Source organism: Tamandua tetradactyla, chromosome 3 (assembly GCF_023851605.1).
Source record: "Tamandua tetradactyla isolate mTamTet1 chromosome 3, mTamTet1.pri, whole genome shotgun sequence".
NCBI lineage: Eukaryota > Metazoa > Chordata > Mammalia > Pilosa > Myrmecophagidae > Tamandua > Tamandua tetradactyla.
In genome coordinates, this window is record NC_135329.1 from 103,540,508 (window position 1) to 103,561,873 (window position 21,366).

The following is a 21,366-nucleotide window of genomic DNA, read 5'->3' on the forward strand; positions in this document are numbered from 1 at the left end:
CAGGTGACACTGCTGCCTAATCAGCTCCCTGCCCGTCCTGCCTCAACTCCTTTGGTGGGCAGGAAACTTCCTTTTCCCATGGGACCCTGCGACCAGAATGTGCATACATGATTCAGTTGTAGAAATTAAATCACGTTTTTCATCGTGTAAATGTAGCACAGCCTTAAGTGAATTATTTGCCAAGCCAAGATGACTGCTGAGGTAATTTTTAGCAAGAGACTGTATTTCACCACAGCCATTCTCTGTCTGATTTACTGCTAATAACTTCTACAGCAAAGCCAGCTGATGGGAGTTCTGGCAAGCACCATGCCTCGAGGCAGAGCAGAGCCCAAGCCAGTCCTGGGCTTGGAGCAAGCACTGGGCCAGCCGTGTGCCCACAGGGACGCGATTTGCTCGACTATCTGATAAGCTCAGCTGCGTGTTCCTAACAGGTGTTCCAAGAGAAAAACCCCTTTGTCCAACACACGAAACAGGATCGCTGGAGACCCTTTATCTTTGGACAGGAAATACGTGTGGGGTGTCTCTGGGTTGCACGGAGGCCTCTTTCTTGACGATGATTATCGTAGCTGTTGGCAAAGTTGCTGGATGAGGAGCTTGAACTCAGTTTCCTGAGATTTCCTGAGATGGACTGATGGTCATGCTGTTTAAGGTTTCTGAGAGTTCTGGCTTATAAACATCGCTTTTCTTTTCTTTTTTTCTCCTCCCTTTAAAATATCAATGGTGAGGGAACCACATGCCCTTAACATATCAAATATCTGTGCAGTTCTAGATAAAAAGTTGATGGTGCTGTGTTCTACAAGTTCTTAAAAGAAGTGCCATTTCCAACTCGTGTCATCTTTGTTAACATTAATGTACAGAAAAGTGAGTCTTGGCAAAGGCGTCTCTCTTTATTATTGGGTCAACTTTCACTCTGAAATGACTGTTTTCTGTTTCTTTCAAGCTCAGCGCTCTCTTGAAAACCTCTTATCCTCTTCCTCTTGCTATCACTGCCTGGCACTCTCTTGTCCCCCATCCCTTCTGCTCCACTCCACCTCTTCACTTGATCAAGTTTCTTACACAAGGTGGCACCGATAAGCGTGGCTGTGTTAGGGGCTAAAGCTGACACCAACTGTCAGCCTCTTCTATTTAAAAAAAAATTTTTTTTGAGTCTCTTTTTACCTTAGTGTATTTCTGGATTTCTTTTGTTCAGCAGTTGAGAAGTGGTTATCACTAACTTTCAGTAAGTATTTAGTACATGAGTATTTATCCTGTTTAGTTGAAACACATGACAGCACATCTGTGTTATGTATGTGAATTGAACTAGACAGTTAAGATAAAATTATCCTTGTATAGAACCCAATGAGCCTTGTATTTGATTTGTAAATGCATCGAGTCAATTAACATGATTCATTAAAATCATGTCTCATAAAACTGTAAGTCTCTCTTCCTAAATTACAGTAAGATCTGAATATCAGTAGTACACATAGGGGACATGCCACAGCCCATCTTCCAGCATGAGAAATGACTCTAGAAATGACTCTGCCCTTCACTGCTGCCCCTTCTTCTCATTTTCCCGTGTCTCGCCCAGATTCCTTTTGCTGCACTTAGTGAATAGTCCAGAACTTGGAATTCCTGGTCCAGTGATTCCAGGTGGGCATCCCTCCTTCCCTTTTCTCATGTGTATTCTCCCCTAGTTCTCCCCCACTTCCCTGGAATTTGAGCTTTGTTCCTTTGTTGCATTATTCATTCCTTTGTTAAGCATGTGTATACACACACACACACACACACACACACACACACATTCTTACGAAGCCCTCAGTGTGCCCAGGTAGTACGTTAGCACTGGGACAGGGCAGGGGACAGCTGTCCTCCCTTCTAGAACATACCGCCTGTGGAAGAGGCTCCCTGGAATGTGTGCCCTGCTCACAGTTTTACGCACGTGCCCTCCTCCCCGCACGGGGTAAGCCTTTTGATGGCAGGGACCCTGTCTGAGGATCACCTTTGAAATATGCTGCCAGCAGCAGGCTTTGAGACGTCGTTGAGGAACTGCGGACTGGGTTTGGAGGTCGATGATGTGGGTTTTGAAGTTTCTCCTTTCCATACTCGCAGATGAGGTGTAAGCAGCTTCCTTTTTCAGGAGGATGTGGTGAATGTAAAATGCGATCATGTACGTGACAGCACTTCAGAAAGGCAAGTTATTATCATCTGACTTGGTTTCTTGTCCTGTATATCAACCTATTTCTAGCACCACTGTCTCTGACACCCTCTTGACTATTTATTTCTGCTCTCTCCCTGTACCCCTTCCCTGCCTTCCTCAGAGGCTGAGAAAAGCATGAGTAACAAAATTCTTATCTCCCTGGCTCCATATCTCTTTGTCCTTTTCGCCTCTAAATATCTATTTAAAATGCCATTGTCTCTCCTCTGTACGTGTCTCTATGATGTGCGTGTATTCACAGTGCCAGGAAAGATCTGGTGTCACACCTGACAGGACCACTCCACTTAGCAATTTTATGGCATCTTGTGCTGCTTCTGCTCCTGCTGTGTGTGTGTGTGCGTGCGTGTGTGTGTGCATGTGCTTCCCTCCTGAATCTGAAGCATTTTTGATAGTGGGAAAAATATTTCTCCTCTTAGAATAAATGCAGTGTTTGAGCACCACTGTATTGTGTGGGTACAGACAGGTGCTTTTCTGTGTGTGGCTACCTGTTTGACAGTGCTGTAGAATCAGTACAGGGGAAATTTTCTGTGCAAGAACATATGGGCTAGTGCGAAGGTAAGGGGAGAAACTGAACCTCAGTAGTAGAAAGCCGAGTTTCATTGCCTGTCTGGAAATCTTTTTTTTTTTTTTTTACCTTGCCTCTGCCTCATTTTTTTTGAAAAAAATGGTGTAAGGGAGGGCTTGGGGTGAGCAGCAGGGAGAACATTCAAGCAATATATCCTTGTGGAATCTTTCTCCCTCTTCTGAGGAGACCTTGTATAAATAGAGTAAGGTCTCCCCCCAGAAAGCAGTAACACTAAGAGCTTTTGTTGGCCTGAATTTTTGTTTCTTAACCAGACTTAATTCAGAGGTTGGTCCAGAGGTAGGAGAGTCCTCTGTGAGCACAGAATGATGAGAACACTATTATTAAGTTTTTGTCATCGTTGGGATATAAGTTCCTGCCAGGTCATGCTGTACTCTTTGGAAACCCTCTGAGAAAGGCCTGGAAACCCGCAGGTACCGCGAACGACTGGAAGGTCTTCCTCGAGTTTCCTGTGATCAGATCCCGGAGGCAGCTTGGTCAGTGTGGGTCTGCAGCTTTCTGTTTCTCCATCCACGCGCTCCTCTGCCCCCTGGGTTTCTAACTGTTAAAACAATGGCTTTGGAAGCCCACAGTCTGTTTGCCCCATCATTGTATAACTAAGTCAAGGAGAGAAAATTCATAAAATAAGTAAATTCCAGAGGTGACCCCGTGGGATTAGCCAAAATACTGCTGGTCCCAAGAAGAGTTAAAACCTTGTTTTAGTTTTCTGGGGCTGCTGCTACTAAGAACCACAACTGGGTGGCATAAAACAATAGAAGTTCCTTGTCCCATGGTTCTAGAGCCCAGAATCCTGAAATCTGTAGGGGACAGTCCTTCTTTGCCTCTTTCTAGCTTCTGGTGGTTTGCTGGCCAGCCTTGGCCTTTGATCTCTGTCTGTGTCTTCACTGGTGCTCTTCCCTGGGTCGGTCGTTCTGTCTGTCCAGTCCTCTCCTTCTTATAAAGACACTATTGGATCAGGCCCCATCCTATTCTGTTTTGCCATCATCTTAACTAATCATGTCTTCCTAGACCCCCATTTCCGTGTGGAGTCACATTCACGGGAGGGGTGGAGGTTAGCGCTTGAACATGTCCATCTGGGTTATTCAGCCCTTGCTCCTGAACCAGCCAGTGTGGCAGCCCTGAGCCTGGAGTCGTCAGGCTGCTGGGTCAGGTGGGAACAGGCACGTGTTTCATCGGTCAGACTGCACTGATGAGGGCTCGGCGATGACGCACACGCACTCACACTCAAGGAGGAGGGATGGGAAAGTATAAAGAAAGGAAAGAATGGTACTGCTCACTGCCAGGGGAGGGATGTGTGCAGCAGCACAGAGGGTGCCTCTGAATCCAGGTGCAGCAGGACGGTGGGATAAAGGGCTGTTTCTTCCAGGAGGTGACGCATGAGCTGCATCTTAAAGGACGGGAGGTTTAGCAGGGGGAGAAAAGGTGCCCAGTGGGGTGAAAAGAAGGGGGGATCATGCAAAGGAATGCCTGAAGGTATCCTTATAAGAAGTCCATTGAACAACTCTTAACAGAAGGAAGGGTCCTCATTTAGGGAATCTGTCCTAGCATCACAAGCACAGCAGTCTGCTCCTGTTATTGTAAATTAAGTTTTATTGAAACACAGCTCTGCCCATTCTTTTACATATTGTCTCTGGCTGCCTTTGAGTTCCAGCAAGAGAGTTGTTTAGTTATGACAGAGACCCATGTAGCCTACAAAGCCTAAAATGTATACCATCTGACCCTTTACAGAAAGTTTGCTGGCTCCTGGCATAACATATTTTTATTCCTTGAAGCTTTTTGTTGTTGTTGTTGTTTGCATAGGCAGGCACCAGGAATCAAACCCAGGTCTCTGGCATGGCAGGCAAGAACTCTGCCTGTTGAGCCACCGTGGCCTGCTCCCTTGAAACTTTTGATCAAGAAGATTCATAGTGTTTGCGGTTGAGCTTTGCTTGCAGGTCTTCATGGACATATTAGATTATTTTACAGCTGGGACAGAGGGGAAGACTCTTGATATTTTCCCTAAAGTATCTGATTACCCCTACTCCAGGCTGTTCTAGACTTCGCTTAATTTACTGGAATCTCTGCTTTTTTGTATTTGTTTGGTAAGTGTTGCCAAGCCAGATCAGAATTAAAAATAGTGGTGGGGTAATAGTCATTGAAAAATGCTCTGTATTGTTTGGTGATGCTATGAGTTTATTAATGGCTTCTGGAACCAAAGGAAGTAGCTGGCTGTCCCTTAGGATTGGGAGAGGGGAAGCTGTAGGCAAATTGCCACCTCAAGCCTGAATGTATTTCAGAAACACTGAGAGTGTATTTCCAGAAGGGACTGTGCATTTGAAATCTCGCCTTGCTGGCTAAAGCCAGTGAGGGTTGTGTGGAATTAAATAGCAAGTGCCAACTTGAAGCACCTACTATGTTCAGTAAGTATCAGCCATTGGGATTTCCCAGCCAGACTCTTTAGAGATATTGTCATAAGAGGTGTTGATATAGAACTACAATAATTTCCATTTTATAGATCAGAAAACAGAGGCTCTGACAGTTAGTTACCTTACATTTTAACTACTAAAGGATGCTGTCTCCAATCCAGGATAGGAGGACATTGATTTCCATGCCATCATTATCCTTAGCAAGTATAACACTCATTGAAAAGATCAAGAATTTCTCTGTTTCAAAAGAACTGGTTTTCAAGGAGGAAGTTTCAAAAATTAAAATCCTTCTTAGCACTAACCTCTGCTTTAGCCTCAGCAGTCACTAATACTGTGAATATAATTTCTATTTAGTACTTTGTATAGAAAACTAATTAGTAAATAATGATGATATTTTCCAAGCATTTCTGGAAAATAGAGTAAATCTAAAAAGTGAAGCATGTAAGTTTAGGATTGTCCTAATTTCAACTGACATGATCATTCCTAAATGAACACTTAATAATTCCATTCCTTTAGTTAAAGGCTTTCATTGCTCTGCCATGACCTCAGTATGAAAGTTCAGAGTCTTTATGGCTTCAGAGACCTTTCCTCTATGGCCTCTGCCTGCTTCTCCTGCCTGACCTCTCTTCTCAGCACTTCATGCCTCTTCATTTCAGCCAACCCCTCCCTTCATTTGGAACTACCGCAGTTCCTGAATTCTATCTTCCCTTGCCCCAGCTCACTCCTTCATCTTTACACCCCGACTAGGCTGTCCCTGGTGCCAGGAAGTTTTCTTTGACCCTTATAGACCTGGCTGGAAGTCCTTCCCTAGCCTTGCCTGAACATAATGTCTTCTGCACTCTTGATCATCTGCTGCTTTACTTTTCTATTATCCACCCTGGCAACAACATACTTCTTGAAGACAAGTTTTTGGTTTTGACTCTGGTTATAAGGAATAGGGGATCCACTTGAGGTGGCTAATCAGAAGGAAGTTTACCATGAGGAAATGTTCAAACCAATGAGGACACCCTGATGGAAATCTGAGACTGTGTCTATAAGAAGCCATACCCACAGAGTTTCTCAAGGCAGAGCAGGCCTTCCCTGGGGATCTCTGCTCCTCAGTGCCCTAGCTCAATCGGCCCCTTTCTCCTGCTGGCTTCCTCTGCTCATGCACAGATTCTCATGAAGTCAGTTCATGACTTCAGTTATTCTGCACAGCCTAGGATGCCCCCGTCCCCAGCTTTGTGGACCCTCCTAATCTCCTGGCTTAATTTCCCACTCTGAACACTTGCTTGGTTTCTCAATTTCCCAACTCCAAATTTCTGGGTGGAAGACACATGTCATAGGTTTCTGTGTAGTCTCTCCTATAGTTGGGTCATGTCCTTACTGTGGACCAGTTGAGCTGGTGGGACTCCATGGATCCTATCTTTCTGCTTAGAAAGATGTTAGCCTTGTGTTTTGTAAACTTCATGGTATCCTTTGTTGTTTTCCATCTTTTACAGATATCATTAATGGCGCTCAAGAAAAATGTGTATTGCCTCCTATGGATGGCTACCCCCACTGCGAGGGGAAAATCAAGGTAAGGCAGAAGTGCTGTGTGTTCGTTCCCATCCTCCTTGAAATGCACTAGCATGCCCTCCCCTCACTTCCCTCCTCAATGATACAGATGAGCAAGGGAGCACTTTAAGGCAGCCATTAAAATAGTACTTCTATCCTGCTGGTTTTGGGCTATGGTCGTGACAATCCTTTCTCTTTGTGCCCATTCCATGTGGCTCTCCAGACAACTGACTCCAGCTGGTCAGACTGGAAGAGCCTGGGCCTTTCTAAGTGCCTGCTGGGTTTTTGAAGCCACCTTCCCCTCTCTCTTTCCCAGCATCCAGCAGGAGATCCTTCAAGGGCTATTGACAAAGGGCTGCTATTATTTAGTGTTCTAACTTCCCTTTCCTAACATCCCCAGGTCCCTGCTCTGAGGTCTCCAGATAGGGGTTTAAATGTCACATCTGCATTTGGGATTGAATACCCAGAGGCTCTTGCCCATCCCTTGAGTCTTAATAACATTTAAAAAAAATCCTATTTGAATGATCTGCCCTTGGGGGGACCCCTCCCTGATCCGTAGCTGAAAGAGGAGAGTTTCAGTTTAGATATACAGTTACTACTGTGAGTCGAAACCCTGGAAGCATTGGCATAGTCTCTGTTTGGCACCTCTGTAAGTGCACGTTCATGCACCCCTTCCCCTCTGTGTTCCCGGGCGCTGTGCAAAAGGCTGGTGCAACTGGATTTCTTTGGGGAAAAGGGATCTAGATGATAAGTGTTCCATTATGCACTCGCTTTTAATAAAATTCTTCAAGCCAGTGCCGCTGCTTTTATTAACAGGGTCTGCCCCATGATCTCTTGCCAATGCAAGTACCTCCTGTTGATCATTCTGGTTGTCCCTTTGAGTTCACTGACTCATTACCTTGTCCTGAGGCCACAGCTTTTGAGCCCTTCACTTGTCTTCACCCTGTGACCCCCACCCCCCTGTCAGCAGAGGTGCAGGTACCCCCGGAGAGGGCCGCTGGGAGGGGTTCTTACCTGACTCTTGTTGTTTCAGTGGATGAAAGATATGTGGCGTTCGGATCCCTGCTACGCAGACTACGGGGTGGATGGGTCCATGTGCTCTTTTTTTATTTACCTCAGTGAGGTGAGTAGGAGTTTTTGGGGGGCTTCTGGAGGTGGGTGGGTGTGTCTTATCTGTTATTGTAACTGAGCTTGGAATTTGAAAGGTTTTATTATGTGTATTCATTTTACATGAAGGACATTGATTCCCTTCTTTATTTCCCTTCTACTTTGCTCCTCAAATTGGAGGGTTTTTTTTCACCTGCAGGAAGATAGGACACCCACATTAGGGGTGTCAAGAGAAGCAGAACCAATAGGATATTACATATACATACACAGATGTATAGTCTATCTGCCTATCTCTCTCCATTCTCCATCCATCTGGAGAGGGAGAACACAAGAGATTTATTCAAGGAATTGGCTCCCACAAGTTTGAAATCCACAGGGCAGGCCAGCAAGCTAAAACCTGGGTAGGAGCTGGTGGTGTGCAGTCTTGAGGCAGAATTTCTTCTCTTGAAAACCTTAATTGTGCTCTTGAATCCTATCAACTGATCGCATGAGGTCAGTCCACCTTAGGGAGGGTATATATCCTTTACTGAAGTCAGGTGACTGATGTTAGCCACATCTATAGAGTACCTTCACAGCAACACCTGGGTGAGCGTTCCATTAAAATAACTGGGTACTATAGCCGTGCCTAAATAACCATGCTAAAATTAACCATCCCAGTTAATTTTGCCTTTTACATCCTTCATTTTCATCTTTTTTTTTTCCTTTTTATCTGAGCTTCATTTTCATTTGTACCTTTTAAATAGCAACCTTTTTTTTTTTTTAAGGGTCATAGCACATTTTACAGACCACGATTCATGAGCCAATGGAATGTGGTACAGGCTTAAATGATCTCCATTTCACCTTTTGGAAAATCGAGGGGTGGGTAGAATTAGGGCTTTATGCAGGGCGAGCTGTAAGGAAGAAATCTAGTAAGGAGTAGAAACCTGCCCCTCTCTCTTTTGGACTTAGGCTGCCCTTTGGTCTTGGGAAAAAGGTGCTGATGCTTAGTTCAGAGAATGTGGCTGGGCAGGCTCTCTGCTGCCATTTCTTTTTTATTCTCTCCTGAGCTTTTGCTTGCTGTTGTCGACTTGTTAGCATTAGCTGCGTGGTGATGCCATGTGAAGGAAGGAGAATGACTACACTTTTGAGACTGAAGAGAAAGCACAGCTACATCAAGTCCTGTTGCCATATTTTTCCTCTGTGCCAGGATGGCAGCCTGTCTTTGGGTTGGAGGTCAAATCTACAAATCTGTATGGCTGTGCCCGGGGTCCTGTGACTTTGCCCCCTCTGTTGCACTTTTCCTAGGACTGTACTTCTCTTTCCTCAGTGCTGTTCAGTCACAGGCCTGTGGGTTTGTTTTTTTTTTCCTGGCAAGGTTGCCCATGCCTACCCCATCCCGAGAACCCCAGAGCTAATGATGGTTAAAATATCTCTTAGAAATCCAGAGCACCGAGGGTTTGGATATGCAATGCTCTCATTAGCAATCTCTTGGCAAATTGATTTTGGAGACTTTATTTGAAGTTTCTGACTTGGGTGTCCTGTGACTACTTCTCATTTCCTTGTCATGGAACCTGGGGCCATGGGTGAGCCTTCACTCCAGTCAGAAGTCAATTAGAAGCATCTTTCCTGCCTGAGGAAAAGGTTCCTCATTCAGGTTAATTTTCAAAAATTTTCTTCCCTTTCCACTTGTTAGAATTTCACCGGAGTCCTGTTGTGCCCCCTGATTGACACACAGAGCTAATTTCCCACCTTCCTGAGAGTTTGCATGTCAGGATGGATTGCTGAGGCAAAGGTAGAGGGTTTTCCGTTCCCGCTTGAGCTTTGTACTCATATCCTAGGTTGGAGCAGGGATGGTGTGGGAGAAAGGTCCAGAGAGAAAAGGACTCCAATTGCTTTTGGCCTAGTTCTCTTCCTGAAGCCCCTGCCCTCACCTCATTGAAGGCAGGATCTAGCTTAAGATGAGAGTGAAAATAGGGAGGATTCTGGGAAGGTAAATTGAGAAGCGGAGGGCAGACTGGGCTATTTCATTTCAGAACCTGTGTCTGTGCTTCCTTAGCTGATTCTACACACGTCTTACACAGATGATCAGATTTTTCTTCTTGTCCAGCTGAATTCAATTCAGTGAGCACTTATTGAGCATCTATTATATTCGTTGATTGTTGAGAAATCACATGGTCTTGGCACCATGCTATGCGTTCATTAGCTTTAAAAAAAAAAGCCCAGTGGAGAAGGAAAAAGGATGCGAGTAATTGTGCAGGAAAGGGTGGACGTGGTTCCCCTGGAGAGAGAACCAGGAACTGCTTTTTTTCTCAAAGTTTTAATCTGAAAATAGCTTTCAGCCTCTGGGCTTTTAAGAAAATTCTACTTCATCACAGCATCTTTATAAGGTACCACATGAGATTCAGAGGAGGATTTCACTGTGCGGTCACTTCACTTAGAAGCACTTCATTGGAGCCTTGGTACATGATTTCTGTTAATCCTCATCTCTAAGATCTATGACTTTGAAAAATTACTTAACCTCCTTGTGCCTTTCGTTCATCATTTATAAGGTAGTTTTATATTTTATTTATGTGTTTATAAAGGACCCTATCATGAGGATATTGTGAGGTTGCTGAATTTATGTGGGAACCTCTCTAGAATAGATCCTGGCAGATATAAGGCACTTAGTAAACTGATCTTTTTATGTTTTTTTGATGTCATTAGAGGACAATTGTGGCCTGTCACTTAGCTCAGCTCATGATAGGTGGAACCTTGTTTCCATTTTAGATTTAGAATCGAGTTTCTGGTTCTCATTGACCAGTCTAATTTAATTTGAGTTATTTTGACTTCTGGTAATGTAGAAGTTTAGCTGCTTCCATTGACTTCGTTTCTTCAAACGTGATACTTCTGCTTGCATTTGTATAGAGAGAGGGGTGCATGGAGCACCAGTGCCCTAGTCTGTTTTAAATGTGAAATTATTAGAGATTTTCTAAAGCAAATTCATTCCTTTCTAGTCCTGGACAACATCTTTGACTTTGGAGTATTGTTTGGTAGTCCAGTGTTTGGTTTTTTCTTATTTTATTTATTTATTTTTTGCATGGGCCATCTCTAGGAATCGAACCTGGGTCTCTGGCACCAGTGTTTGTTTTTATTCCCTTGCTTTCTTGAACAACTTTCCTTATTTTATTACTTCATTAAACCCTGAAGCCTGCTTATTTCCTGTATCTTATGCCAGGTTCCTCTTGCAATTGCAAAAATGATTGAGGGACATCTTCCCTGGAGAAGATGGCAATGATGTGTTTACTTGATCAGCACAGGTCCCAGTGATTTTCACTCATTTCCTGATCCTTACTGAAGAGCCAATTCTTGTTTCCATCCACATTAAACTTTAGAGCTTTGACAGGTATCAATAGGATATGAAGTAAGATATTCCTCATATAGAAGATTGTCTCTTGAATTGAGGCATTTAGATTCAAACCAATTTTAGAAGATGGAACTCTTCCTTCCTTTTTCTCTGCATGGTTGTCATAGTCTTGCTGATTTCCACTGAATTATGGAATTATAAACGTCCACTTTTCCCTCACCAAACAAGGCTTTTCTGACTAAATCCCTGGGAGCGAAGCCAGCAGTATTTCCCCTGTGACATCCCTGTCACTGCTTGTTATGCATCTGACACTGTACTGGACGGTAGGGAGAAACATCTAGTCCCAGTCTCCTTGGGGGGTAGGGTTGCGGGTGGACAGACAATAAGAGAGAAATGAAACATTATGAGCCACCATTGTATGCCAGTCTCCTCAAATTACCATTGCACTTAAACTTCTCACCAGCTCTTAGGGGTTAGCCAAGTCAGAGATGGCTCAGAGAGATTAAGCCGCTTGTCTTCAGTGTCCAGTACTTTACAGTAGTGTTACCCCTTCATGCAAAAGAAAGCTGAAATCAGACTTAGTGACTTGTAACAATTTCCTTTGTGTTCAGTTCTGTGTTCAAATCTAGTTGTTTGAAACATAGCTCTGGTTAAGCTAGTTTCAATGACTCTCCATTGCTGGTTTTCTAATACTCAATAATTTTGATACCCTACCTACAAAAAAGAGAAGCAGCACCTGCTGTCCTGGGACCAGAGCTCATGAATACCAGTGACTCAGCTACTCCAAATTGTAGGAGTGAGGGGATGATCCATTAGGCTGCCCTGCATTTCCAGAACATTGGGCAGCTCATTTTCTGTGTCTGTTTTTCTGAGCCATGTAACTACTCCCATTATAGAGACAAGAACCGATAAAGTAATTACTCTGGATGTCATTGTCTCAGGTTTATTAACTTAGCTCTCTGCAGAGCCTTTTACTGCTATTAGCTTTTATGAAATTGAGAATGAATTTCTTCACCCCTATTGATAGTATATTGATAGATGATGCTGACATATTTGACAGTCACACATTTGATTTTCTCTGTACAGTTCTAGCCACTAGCAAGCATCACATCTTTCTGAACATCTTAATTTGTTTGTCCTAGTTTTTTTTTTTTTAAGCACTTCTGTTGCCATTGCAGGTATAGTTACTGTGAAATAACCAAATTGCATAATGATTGATTGCTAGATCATAAGATGTGTTTAAGCTGTTGCTTCAGATGACAATTTGGACTGGATGAACGTGTGTGTGTGTGTGTAACTCCTGCATAAAGGAACAAAAGAAGCAATTTCATGCCTTACTCATCAATCTGTTTCTTATATTCCATGAACAACAGGCACAAAGGTCTTTCCTTTTTTCCTTTCTCCCTTGGCAGAATGTAAAACTAATATTGGCTGAGCCTGCTATTAACCTTGAGTTTAAATTCAGCGTACTTAATCCCTTGATTAATGCCAAGATTAATGCCCAACAGCAAAGGTTGAAAGCTTAAATGTTTGTGAATGTGAGCATGAAATGAAATCCTAATAACCAGTACAATGATTTGGATTTATGGGCTGTGTTGGCTGCTAAAGATAACTTGGAAATAGTGTTGCACAGACTAATTTGTCAAAGCTAGCAGTGATAAAGAATGACTGTTTAGGTTGCTGATGAAAACCTCAATGAGAAAGTATAACTAACATTTTAGGGGAGTCAGGAAGTACTTTAAAAATATCACTAGACTGTGGCACGATAATACCAATGCACACCTTTTTAAATGTGTAGCCGTTAGAGATGGGAAATTCCTTTTCACTGAGATAATATTTCTTGGCAGAAAAGGAAGTAGCATAGATTTATAATTATGTCCTTTTCATTTTCTGAATTCAGTCTTTATTTTTATCTTTCTCATCTACATGTATTTGTTGTTCTTATTACTTCAGTTCTAGGCATCCTTAGGAAAAGGATTTTTTTCTTTTACTTTCTTTTTGTGAAAAATAACATATATACAAAAAAGCAATAGATTTCAAAGCACATCACAACAATTAGTTGTAGAACAGATTTCAAAGTTTGATATGGGTTACAATTCCACAATTTTAAGTTTTTATTTCTAGCTGCTCTAACATACTGGAGACTAAAAGAAATATCAGTTTAATGATTCAGCAGTCATACGTGTTTGTTAACCCCTACCTTCTCTGTATAACTCCACCATCACCTTTGATCTTTCTCCCACTTCTGAGGGGTATTTGGGCTATGCCCGTTCTAGCTTAGAAAAAGGATTTTTTATTAATCCTGAATTTGTCAGCCTAACAGATTTCTCAGTTCTCTCCCTCATGATCTTCTTCCCCCCACCACATCTTCTTAGTGATGCTTCCAATCTGTCTGTAAGTTATATATCCTACAGTATTTACATTTAGACTTACTATGTTAGCCTCGTCTTTACAAAGAATTAGAAGGGATAAGGACAGAACTTACCAAACCCAAAGCCAACATGTCTTTGTACTTATGACAAAGGTAGTGGGCTGGGGGGTCAATGTGCCCATCTCTAATTTGCTTTTCTATATTCTTTTAAATATTGTGTCTTGTAATCTCTGTTGCATGACAGTAAATTATTTTAAAAATTTAAAACCTTTTTAATATCAAAATTTTCAAACATAGGAACATAAGAACAAATTCCTATGTACCCAGTAATCAGATTCAATAATTGTCAATTCATGACCAATCTCATTTTGTCTATAACCACTTTGAAGGAAATCTTAGATGTCCTATATCAATAAATATTTTACTATGGATCTTTAAAGGAAGGGTTTCTTTAAAAACTCAAAACTATAATATCATTTCACACCTACGAGTTCATGGAATTCCTTAATATTATCAAATACCGAGTTAGTATTGACATTTTCTAGATCATTTTATAAATTAAAGTTTACTTACTGGAATTGGGTTTCAAATAGGGATCTTTGCAAGTGATGTCCCTTAAGTGTCTTTCAATTTCAGATTCCTTTCCATCTCTTATTTTATCCCACTGCATATTTTTGTTAAAGAACTGCTTCATTTGTCTTTGAGAATTTTTGCCCTCTAAGTTTTGATGAATACCCCTTGTCTTGTTGTAGACCTGTCTCTGTGCCCTTTGTATTCCCCTTAAATTGAAAGAGTCAGGCTCAATACTTTCTGCAAAACCACTCACTTCATGGAGGGAGTATGGTGGTTCAGTGGTAGAATGCTCACCTTTCATGAGGGAGACCCGGATTCAATTTCCAGACCATGCACCCGCCCCCCCCCCCCCAAAGAAAAGACCCTCTTCATGGGTCGCTTTATATACGTCTTTCAGGAGGAACCTGCAAATATGGTTGACTCTCATTTCCTGATATTAGTAGCCATTGATTATCAGTGAAGATAATCCTTCACTACTTCATTAGGTCTTCCTTCCTAATTTATTAGGAACACTCCATGGAGAGAAGATTTGGTTACTTTAAGGTACGGTTCATATAAGAGACCTTCATTTATTTTCCAGTAGATTTCTTAGCATACTCGAGTGTGACCAATGCTTTTCTTTTTGTGCTCTATTTGTATATTTGTTGGTTTTCTTTTTATTGTGAATTCACTGATTTAAATATATTTGATATTTGCAATGCTTTGCAATTATTTACTTACTGATTTTCACATTGTCTCAGTTTGCCTTCTGAGTCCTTTTGGTATAACCCTGGTAGTTTTTGAAACTTTTCTTGCTGCCTGGTATGACAAGATCTTCCAGGTTCACCTTGTGCAGTTCATGCCCTGGACCTGGATTGGCCATTTCTCTAAGGACCTTTGGTTCCTCTTAGTGGGAAATAATGCTTAGGGGGTCACAGTTTTGGTGCCAGGAATGGGCTTGTTGCTATTGGGTTGTACTGGAAGTTGGGAATATAACGAAGACCAAAAACACAGACATTCCAGGTCTCATTAAGGTGACATTCTAAGTGAGGGAGGGGAGAGGAACACACCCCCCCCCCCAAAAAAGGTAAAATATATAATCTCTTAGGCTATAGCAAGTGCCATGGAGAGAAATAGAGCAGGACAGGAGGACTAAGAAATGCTTCTGAGGAATGATGGTATCACTTTTAGATTAAGTGTCAGGAAGAGGAGACCAGGAGAAGGTGATGTTTGAGCACCAGTATGAAGGAGGCGAGAAAGCAAGAAGTGCAGATACCTACCACAAGGTGTTAGCAGGCAGTGGGAGCAGCAAGTACAAAGGCCTTGCGGTGGCCATGGACATGGGAGAGTAACAGCATATACAGGGAAGGTAATCTCCAGGGAAATTTTTGCCTGTTTTATTCACAGGCACAAAGGTGACTGTCACAAGTATTTATTGAATGAACGAATCTCTTTGAAGCATTTTAAAAAGTAGGTGGTAGTTTTTTGCTTGTTTGTTCTGAGTGGTTAATTCCTCCCAGCTATAACCCTTCTAATCTTGAGAAAAATGTCACCGTAAAATGTAGTAACATCAAAATCGACTAAGGCGTTCATGTTGAGACAATGCAGGGACATTTTGAGCACTTATTAATAATTTTGATATGATGCTCTGTAATATTATCAAAAGAGAGCGCAAGGGAACAGATTAGACAATTAGAATGAAAAAAGTCAATTATACTAAAAGGTACAGCTTTCTTGCCCATCATTTGTTCTCATTATCATGTAACATTATTTGCTAGGATCTGTGTTCCAGGTAAAAATGCACATTAAACACAAAAGAGGAACTACGGTCCTGATCTGGAGAATGTTTCTACCTCCTGAAATTGGATGACTTTGGCTTTTAAAGTGTCCTCAGTTTGGATAAGGCCAGATGGGTCCAGTGTGGCCACTATGCAGTGTGCAGGAAAGGTGTGCCAAAGAAGGACTGGTATAAGAAGCATCTCTCTATATAACTTATGTGGTCGGGTACAGGACTCATTTGCTGCCTCTCCCATGGAAAGGAAAATTGACATTTCCCCTACAGTGATTGGGGGAGGAATTTTTGAAACTCTGTGCCATCCTCACCTAGAACCCCAGTGATTTTCTAGCACATGAAAAACTTGCTCCAGCTTCTCTTTAAGTTCTTCCCCTTCCCTGATGTCCTGAGCAATTCCATCTTCTGCTCGGGGCTGTCCTAGATCACCCATCTCTTGGCTCCCCCTTGCATGAAATTGGTTTTGCACCTTTGCTTCATCTTCATGATATTTGTAGGTTTTTTCTCCATCATATCCCTGCCTCCCTTGGTGGAGGGCGAAAATAAAGGATGACAGGAAACTCACAAGGCCTAATTGCCCCATCTAGAGCCCATCACTTCCCTAGGTGGCTTTGAGCTTTTGCTGGAGTTTTCAGCCTGGCTTCTCATCACTGGGGTGGGGTGGGGGGTAGAAGATACCTGCCTTGCCTATCACAGGGTATAGTCAAAAGGTTAAAATGATAAACAAATGATGAAATGGGAAGGGGCCACATAAATGGAAATTTTAAAATGTTGTTATAGTTAACTTGTTGGCTCACACCATGCCTTTGCTTTGGTCCTTCATTGCTTAACAAATCTTGAGTACCTGCTGTGTACGAGGCCCCATTCTCAGTGCTAGGGATAGAGGAAGTTTTACCTCGAGGAGATTATGTTTGGATGGAGCAGCAAACAATAAATACTAAACAAATACATAAAATAGTTTCCACGAGCAGTGAGTGCTTTGGGGGAAAATTAAATGGGGTAATGGAAGGCTTCGCTGAGGAGAAATGTGACGACGTGTAGGAGGAAGGGAGGGAGTGGAGCATTGGAAAATGTTTCAGGTAGCCCTGAGGTGTAGGTTACCAAAAGTTCTAGTTTGCAAGCTGCTGGAAGGCATATACCAGAAGCAGAGCGGCTTTTAAAAAGGAGGAATTTATTAAGTTGCAAATTTATAGTTCTAAGGCTGTAAGGATGCCCAAATTAAAGCAAGTCTATAGAAATGTCCAAATTAAGGCACCAACAAGAGGTTACTTTCACTTAAGGAACGCCGAAGATGTTCAGGGTTTCCCTTTCAACTGGAAAGACACATGCTGAACATGGTAATGTCTGCTAGCTTTCTCTCCAGGCTGCTTATTTCGTGAAGCTCCCCCAGGGACGTTTTTCCTTCTTCATCTCCAAAGGTCTCTGGCTATGTGAGCTCTCGTGGTTCTCGTGGCTCTCAAGCTTTTTCCAAAATGTTTCCTCTTTTAAAGGAGTCCAGTAAATTAATCAAGACCCACTTGGAATGGGTGGAGTCACGTCTCCCTCTAATCAAAAGTTAATACCCATGACTGGGTGTGTCACATCTCCATGGAGATAACCTAATCAAGTTTCCAACTGACAGTGCTGGTAGGGATTTAAAATAAACAGCTGCCTCCACAAGATGGATCAGGATTAAAACCTGGCTTTTCTAGGGTACATAATCCTGTTAAACCAGCTCACCAAATAACAAGATGCTCAGTTAAATGTGAACATCAGATAAAAAATACTTTTTTAGGATGATTATGTCCCAGATGTTGCATGGGACATATTTCTAAAATAAAGAAGTTGTTTATGACTGTTCAAAATTCAAATTTAACTGCAAGTCCCTCCAGCCCCCTGCCCTGCAAATCTGGCAACTTTTACTGAGGTGGGGATGAGCTTAGCGTGTTTGGGGACATTCAAGGAGCTCCACATACACAGGGCACCATGAGTAAGACAGTCAGTTGTAAGGGCTGAGTTCAGATTCTGTAGGATCTCGGCATCAATTCTGGATTTTATTCTGACTGTAATGATAAGACCATCGAAGGTTCAAGGTAGTATAGAATTTGATCCAATTTAGGTTTTAAAAAGATCACCTGTGCTGCTGTATGCAGACTAAGACGGGAGTTGGAAGCAGGGAGTTATTCCTTTCATTAACCTTACAGTGCCTAGCATAAGCACAATAAATTTTAAATAAATTTAAAAGATGTAGGCAGTAAAGCCCTGATACTGAAGACTGGGCTGTGCTTATGGGACTGTGGAGGTAAGACGTCGGGTTTCTAAGTGAAGAGCCTAGCGATTAAGTGCACAGGCCTTGGGGAAGGTGGAGAGGGAGAGACGGTCACGTCATACCACCCGGGTTCCTGCATCTGCTGTGTGTGTGAGCAAGGGGTTCTGCCTCTCTGCTCCTGGTGATTTCATCTGGCCTGATGCCTGGTCTTTCCCAAAGATTATTTAGAAGACCAAATGAGATAATGCGTGAAAGTGCTTATCCTGGCACTGGGCTCCTAGAGTAGTGTAACTTTTATTGTTATACATTTTTGCCCACCCCACCCCACAGTCCTGACCCTTACTAGTGAGGATACTTCCCCAAATCCTTTAAGCCTTGATTTCCACATGTTACATGTGATAGGACCCTACCTCTGGGGCCTTCAGAGCATTAAACGATGGAATGCCTGCAAGTTGCCTTGTTTTTTTTTCCTTCTTTGAGAGAGCCTGACACGTAATCCTTCAGTAAGTGGTAGTTATATTTATATAGTGTAAGTCCTTTAAAATTTATGCTATTAAAAAATATTCATTGTAAAGGGTTATAATATGCAGATTAGCAAAAAGAAGAAAATAGAGATGTACACATAGCACCATCATCCAGAGAGCACCTCAGACTTTTCTTATTCCTTTTTCCCAATTAGACTTGAGTGCACTTACCATCTGAAAAATGTAGCATGAGAGTCTATATGTCATTGATCCATTAGAAGAAAATACTTCATGTTAATCGCTAGAGAAGAGGCTGTAGAAGGGCCTGTTAGTTTAATCTTTCAAAAGAGCAGAACGTTACTACAAATAAATGCCTGACTGCATGCATATACGTGTTGAATATATATTGAATCTCTGACTAGTTTTACTATACTTTTATTACTCTCTCTTTCCTCCTTTAAATTCCACTTGAACTGTGACTATCCCTACCAGCAACTTCTTTTTCCTTAAATATAATGAATTGTCCATCCTCCAGACCTTGAAAGTAAGTCTGACCTAGTTTAGCTCTGTTTAGGGACTCAGAGAATTTCTTTGATTCATGGTGTTCCTGATTACATTGCAAAACCTACTCAGATCAAAGAAGTTTAAATCAATGGGAAGAGGAATGTCAAACATCAAATTGTTTTATTTTATATCTTCTCGTTCAAGCAAAGTGACTTATAGGGCCTTCTCCGTGGAATGTGTTAATATTCCAAAGTTCTCGCTTGGCAGGTCCTTTTCTTTCTTTCTTTCTTTCTTTCTTTTTTTTTGCTGCCTCTGCATTTTGTGGCCTGGGACTAACGCACAAAACGAATGAGTTCATGTTGAAGGAGTTTTGCCTTTAAATCGAAGGCTATTAGAGAAATGAAGCTGCTCTTCTATCGATTGTGGTGTGCTTGTTGCCCCGAATTCGGGTTGTTTTCAGTTCTGAGACTTAGTCGTGGCAGAGGGCTCGAGGCAGGGCCCACTCTTGGACGGGGGTGAGGTTGCCCAGTGCCGCAGCCTGGGTGTCTGCAGCGAGGGGGAATGCCAAATCCTGATGCAGGCTGAGTCCCACGGGGAAAAGCCGGACAGGTCTGGCCAAGGTCATGGGTAAGGAAGCTGACCATGGGCAGAGTTCCCGGAGCCAGGCAGGCGAAGGGTGGCTAAGGACCATCCAAAATAGATGTGGTGAGTATGGGGCTGCACTGGCGAACTAAACGCATTCAAGGACACTGCGGATGGAATAGACAGAAAACAAAGTTAGGGATTAGGCGGTTGAGTTATTAGCCTTGAGCAAGATTTTCCCTGAACATTATTAATGACGCTCTTATTTAGGAAAATGTTGCTCATTTGAGGGCTATTTGTTTCAGTCCTTGGCGTCACTGCCAGCGCTGGCTTTCGTTCAGTCCTAATAATCCTCTGAGGTTTCAGAAAGGAAGACAACCCCCCTTCCCCTCCCCCATCCCATGGAGTAATTGGTTTAAGTATAATCTAATTGTTTTCTTAACCGGCTACTCCAATACTGTGTACGAAAATAGCAGCCTTAAAAACCCACCCTTGTCAGTCTGTTGTCAAGATGACCAGAAGTGATTTTTCAGCATTTCGCTAAAATTTCTAGCTAAAAGCTAAAATAGACTGACTCCAGTTTCCATCCTTGGCAGGCATGCCCTTGAAGCCTTGCAAAGTATTATCCAGAGATTCTGAGTGAGACGAGCCGAGATAAATGATGAGTTTTGAAGAAGAATTAAATTCTCCAATATTCTGTCAGAAAGCCGTATTTTCGGAGATCACCTTGGATTGTGTTTTCATCAGAGTGAATCTCTGAGATGTTTCTTGGAGGTGGGCGAGTGGGAGGGAATGCACCATCCTCTATCAGTATCTGGTGTACTCTTCTCCTTTTGCTTGACTTTCTTTATTCACAGTCTTGTTTCATCTCTCCCCATCATGCTGTTCACAGGGACATTTTTTATCCTGATGTGTTACTGTGTGGATTTAGTGATTTACTTAGTGTGGTATTTATTCCAAATGTGTATCCTGTTTGCTCATCCTTCTCTTATTTTTTGCGACCTTATATTTTGAGACCTCCAAGTCACGTCTACAATCCGTTGGAAGCCTTCATGCTCTAAATAGGCTTTATAGCAATGTTTTATTGAGTCCATTTGCAAAAATTCAATTTGAGCTAAATAATTCAATCCAGCCTAAGAATATAAGGCGCAGATGTGTGCAGTGTGGCAGGGACCCTCCGGGGCTGCATCCACTCACAGACATCTTTTCTGCTGGTTTTCCCTAATTTTTCTCATCTCTGGAGCTCCAGATATTGTCTTTCCTAGAGAAATTGCAGTGAGCTTAGTAATTAGACCTGGGCAGCCCAAGCATGCTATTACATATATGTGTGTGTGTGTGTGTGTGTGTGTATATGTGTATATATATATATATATATTTATAAGAACAATTTCAACTTTCCTTATAGGGAATCCTTTTGAGTCTCTGAAGTCATTCACAAATAAGCTAAAGTCAAATTTTACTCCACAGGAAGAAAAGAGAACATTGCCCTTTTTCTTTCAAGGGATTCCACCCTCCCCTATTCTTTGCTGCCCTCCGCTTGTTGTTTTCAGATCATTTACCGCAGCAGATGGCTTTATGCAAACCAGCCCAGTTATTTTTGTTCATAGTCAAAATTGCCCTGCCTTAACAGCAGTTTCTAGGTTAGGGAAAACTGCTGACATGTTTCCTTGAAAACGCGCCTAGAGTCGGAGGGCAGGCCATCTTGT

At 42.3% G+C, this 21,366-nt stretch overlaps 1 protein-coding gene across 9 annotated transcripts in view; it reads left to right on the top strand.

Moving 5' to 3' along the window:
- The window catches only part of MGAT5 (alpha-1,6-mannosylglycoprotein 6-beta-N-acetylglucosaminyltransferase), a 376,908-nt gene that overhangs the window by 217,312 nt on the left and 138,230 nt on the right, over window positions 1-21,366 (top strand). For all 9 annotated transcript variants that reach the window (XM_077153611.1, XM_077153615.1, XM_077153612.1 and 6 more), the window contains 2 exons: window positions 6,664-6,740; window positions 7,752-7,841. In XM_077153611.1, the coding sequence (XP_077009726.1) occupies window positions 6,664-6,740; window positions 7,752-7,841 (167 nt within the window). The remainder of the gene's footprint in view (window positions 1-6,663; window positions 6,741-7,751; window positions 7,842-21,366) is intronic.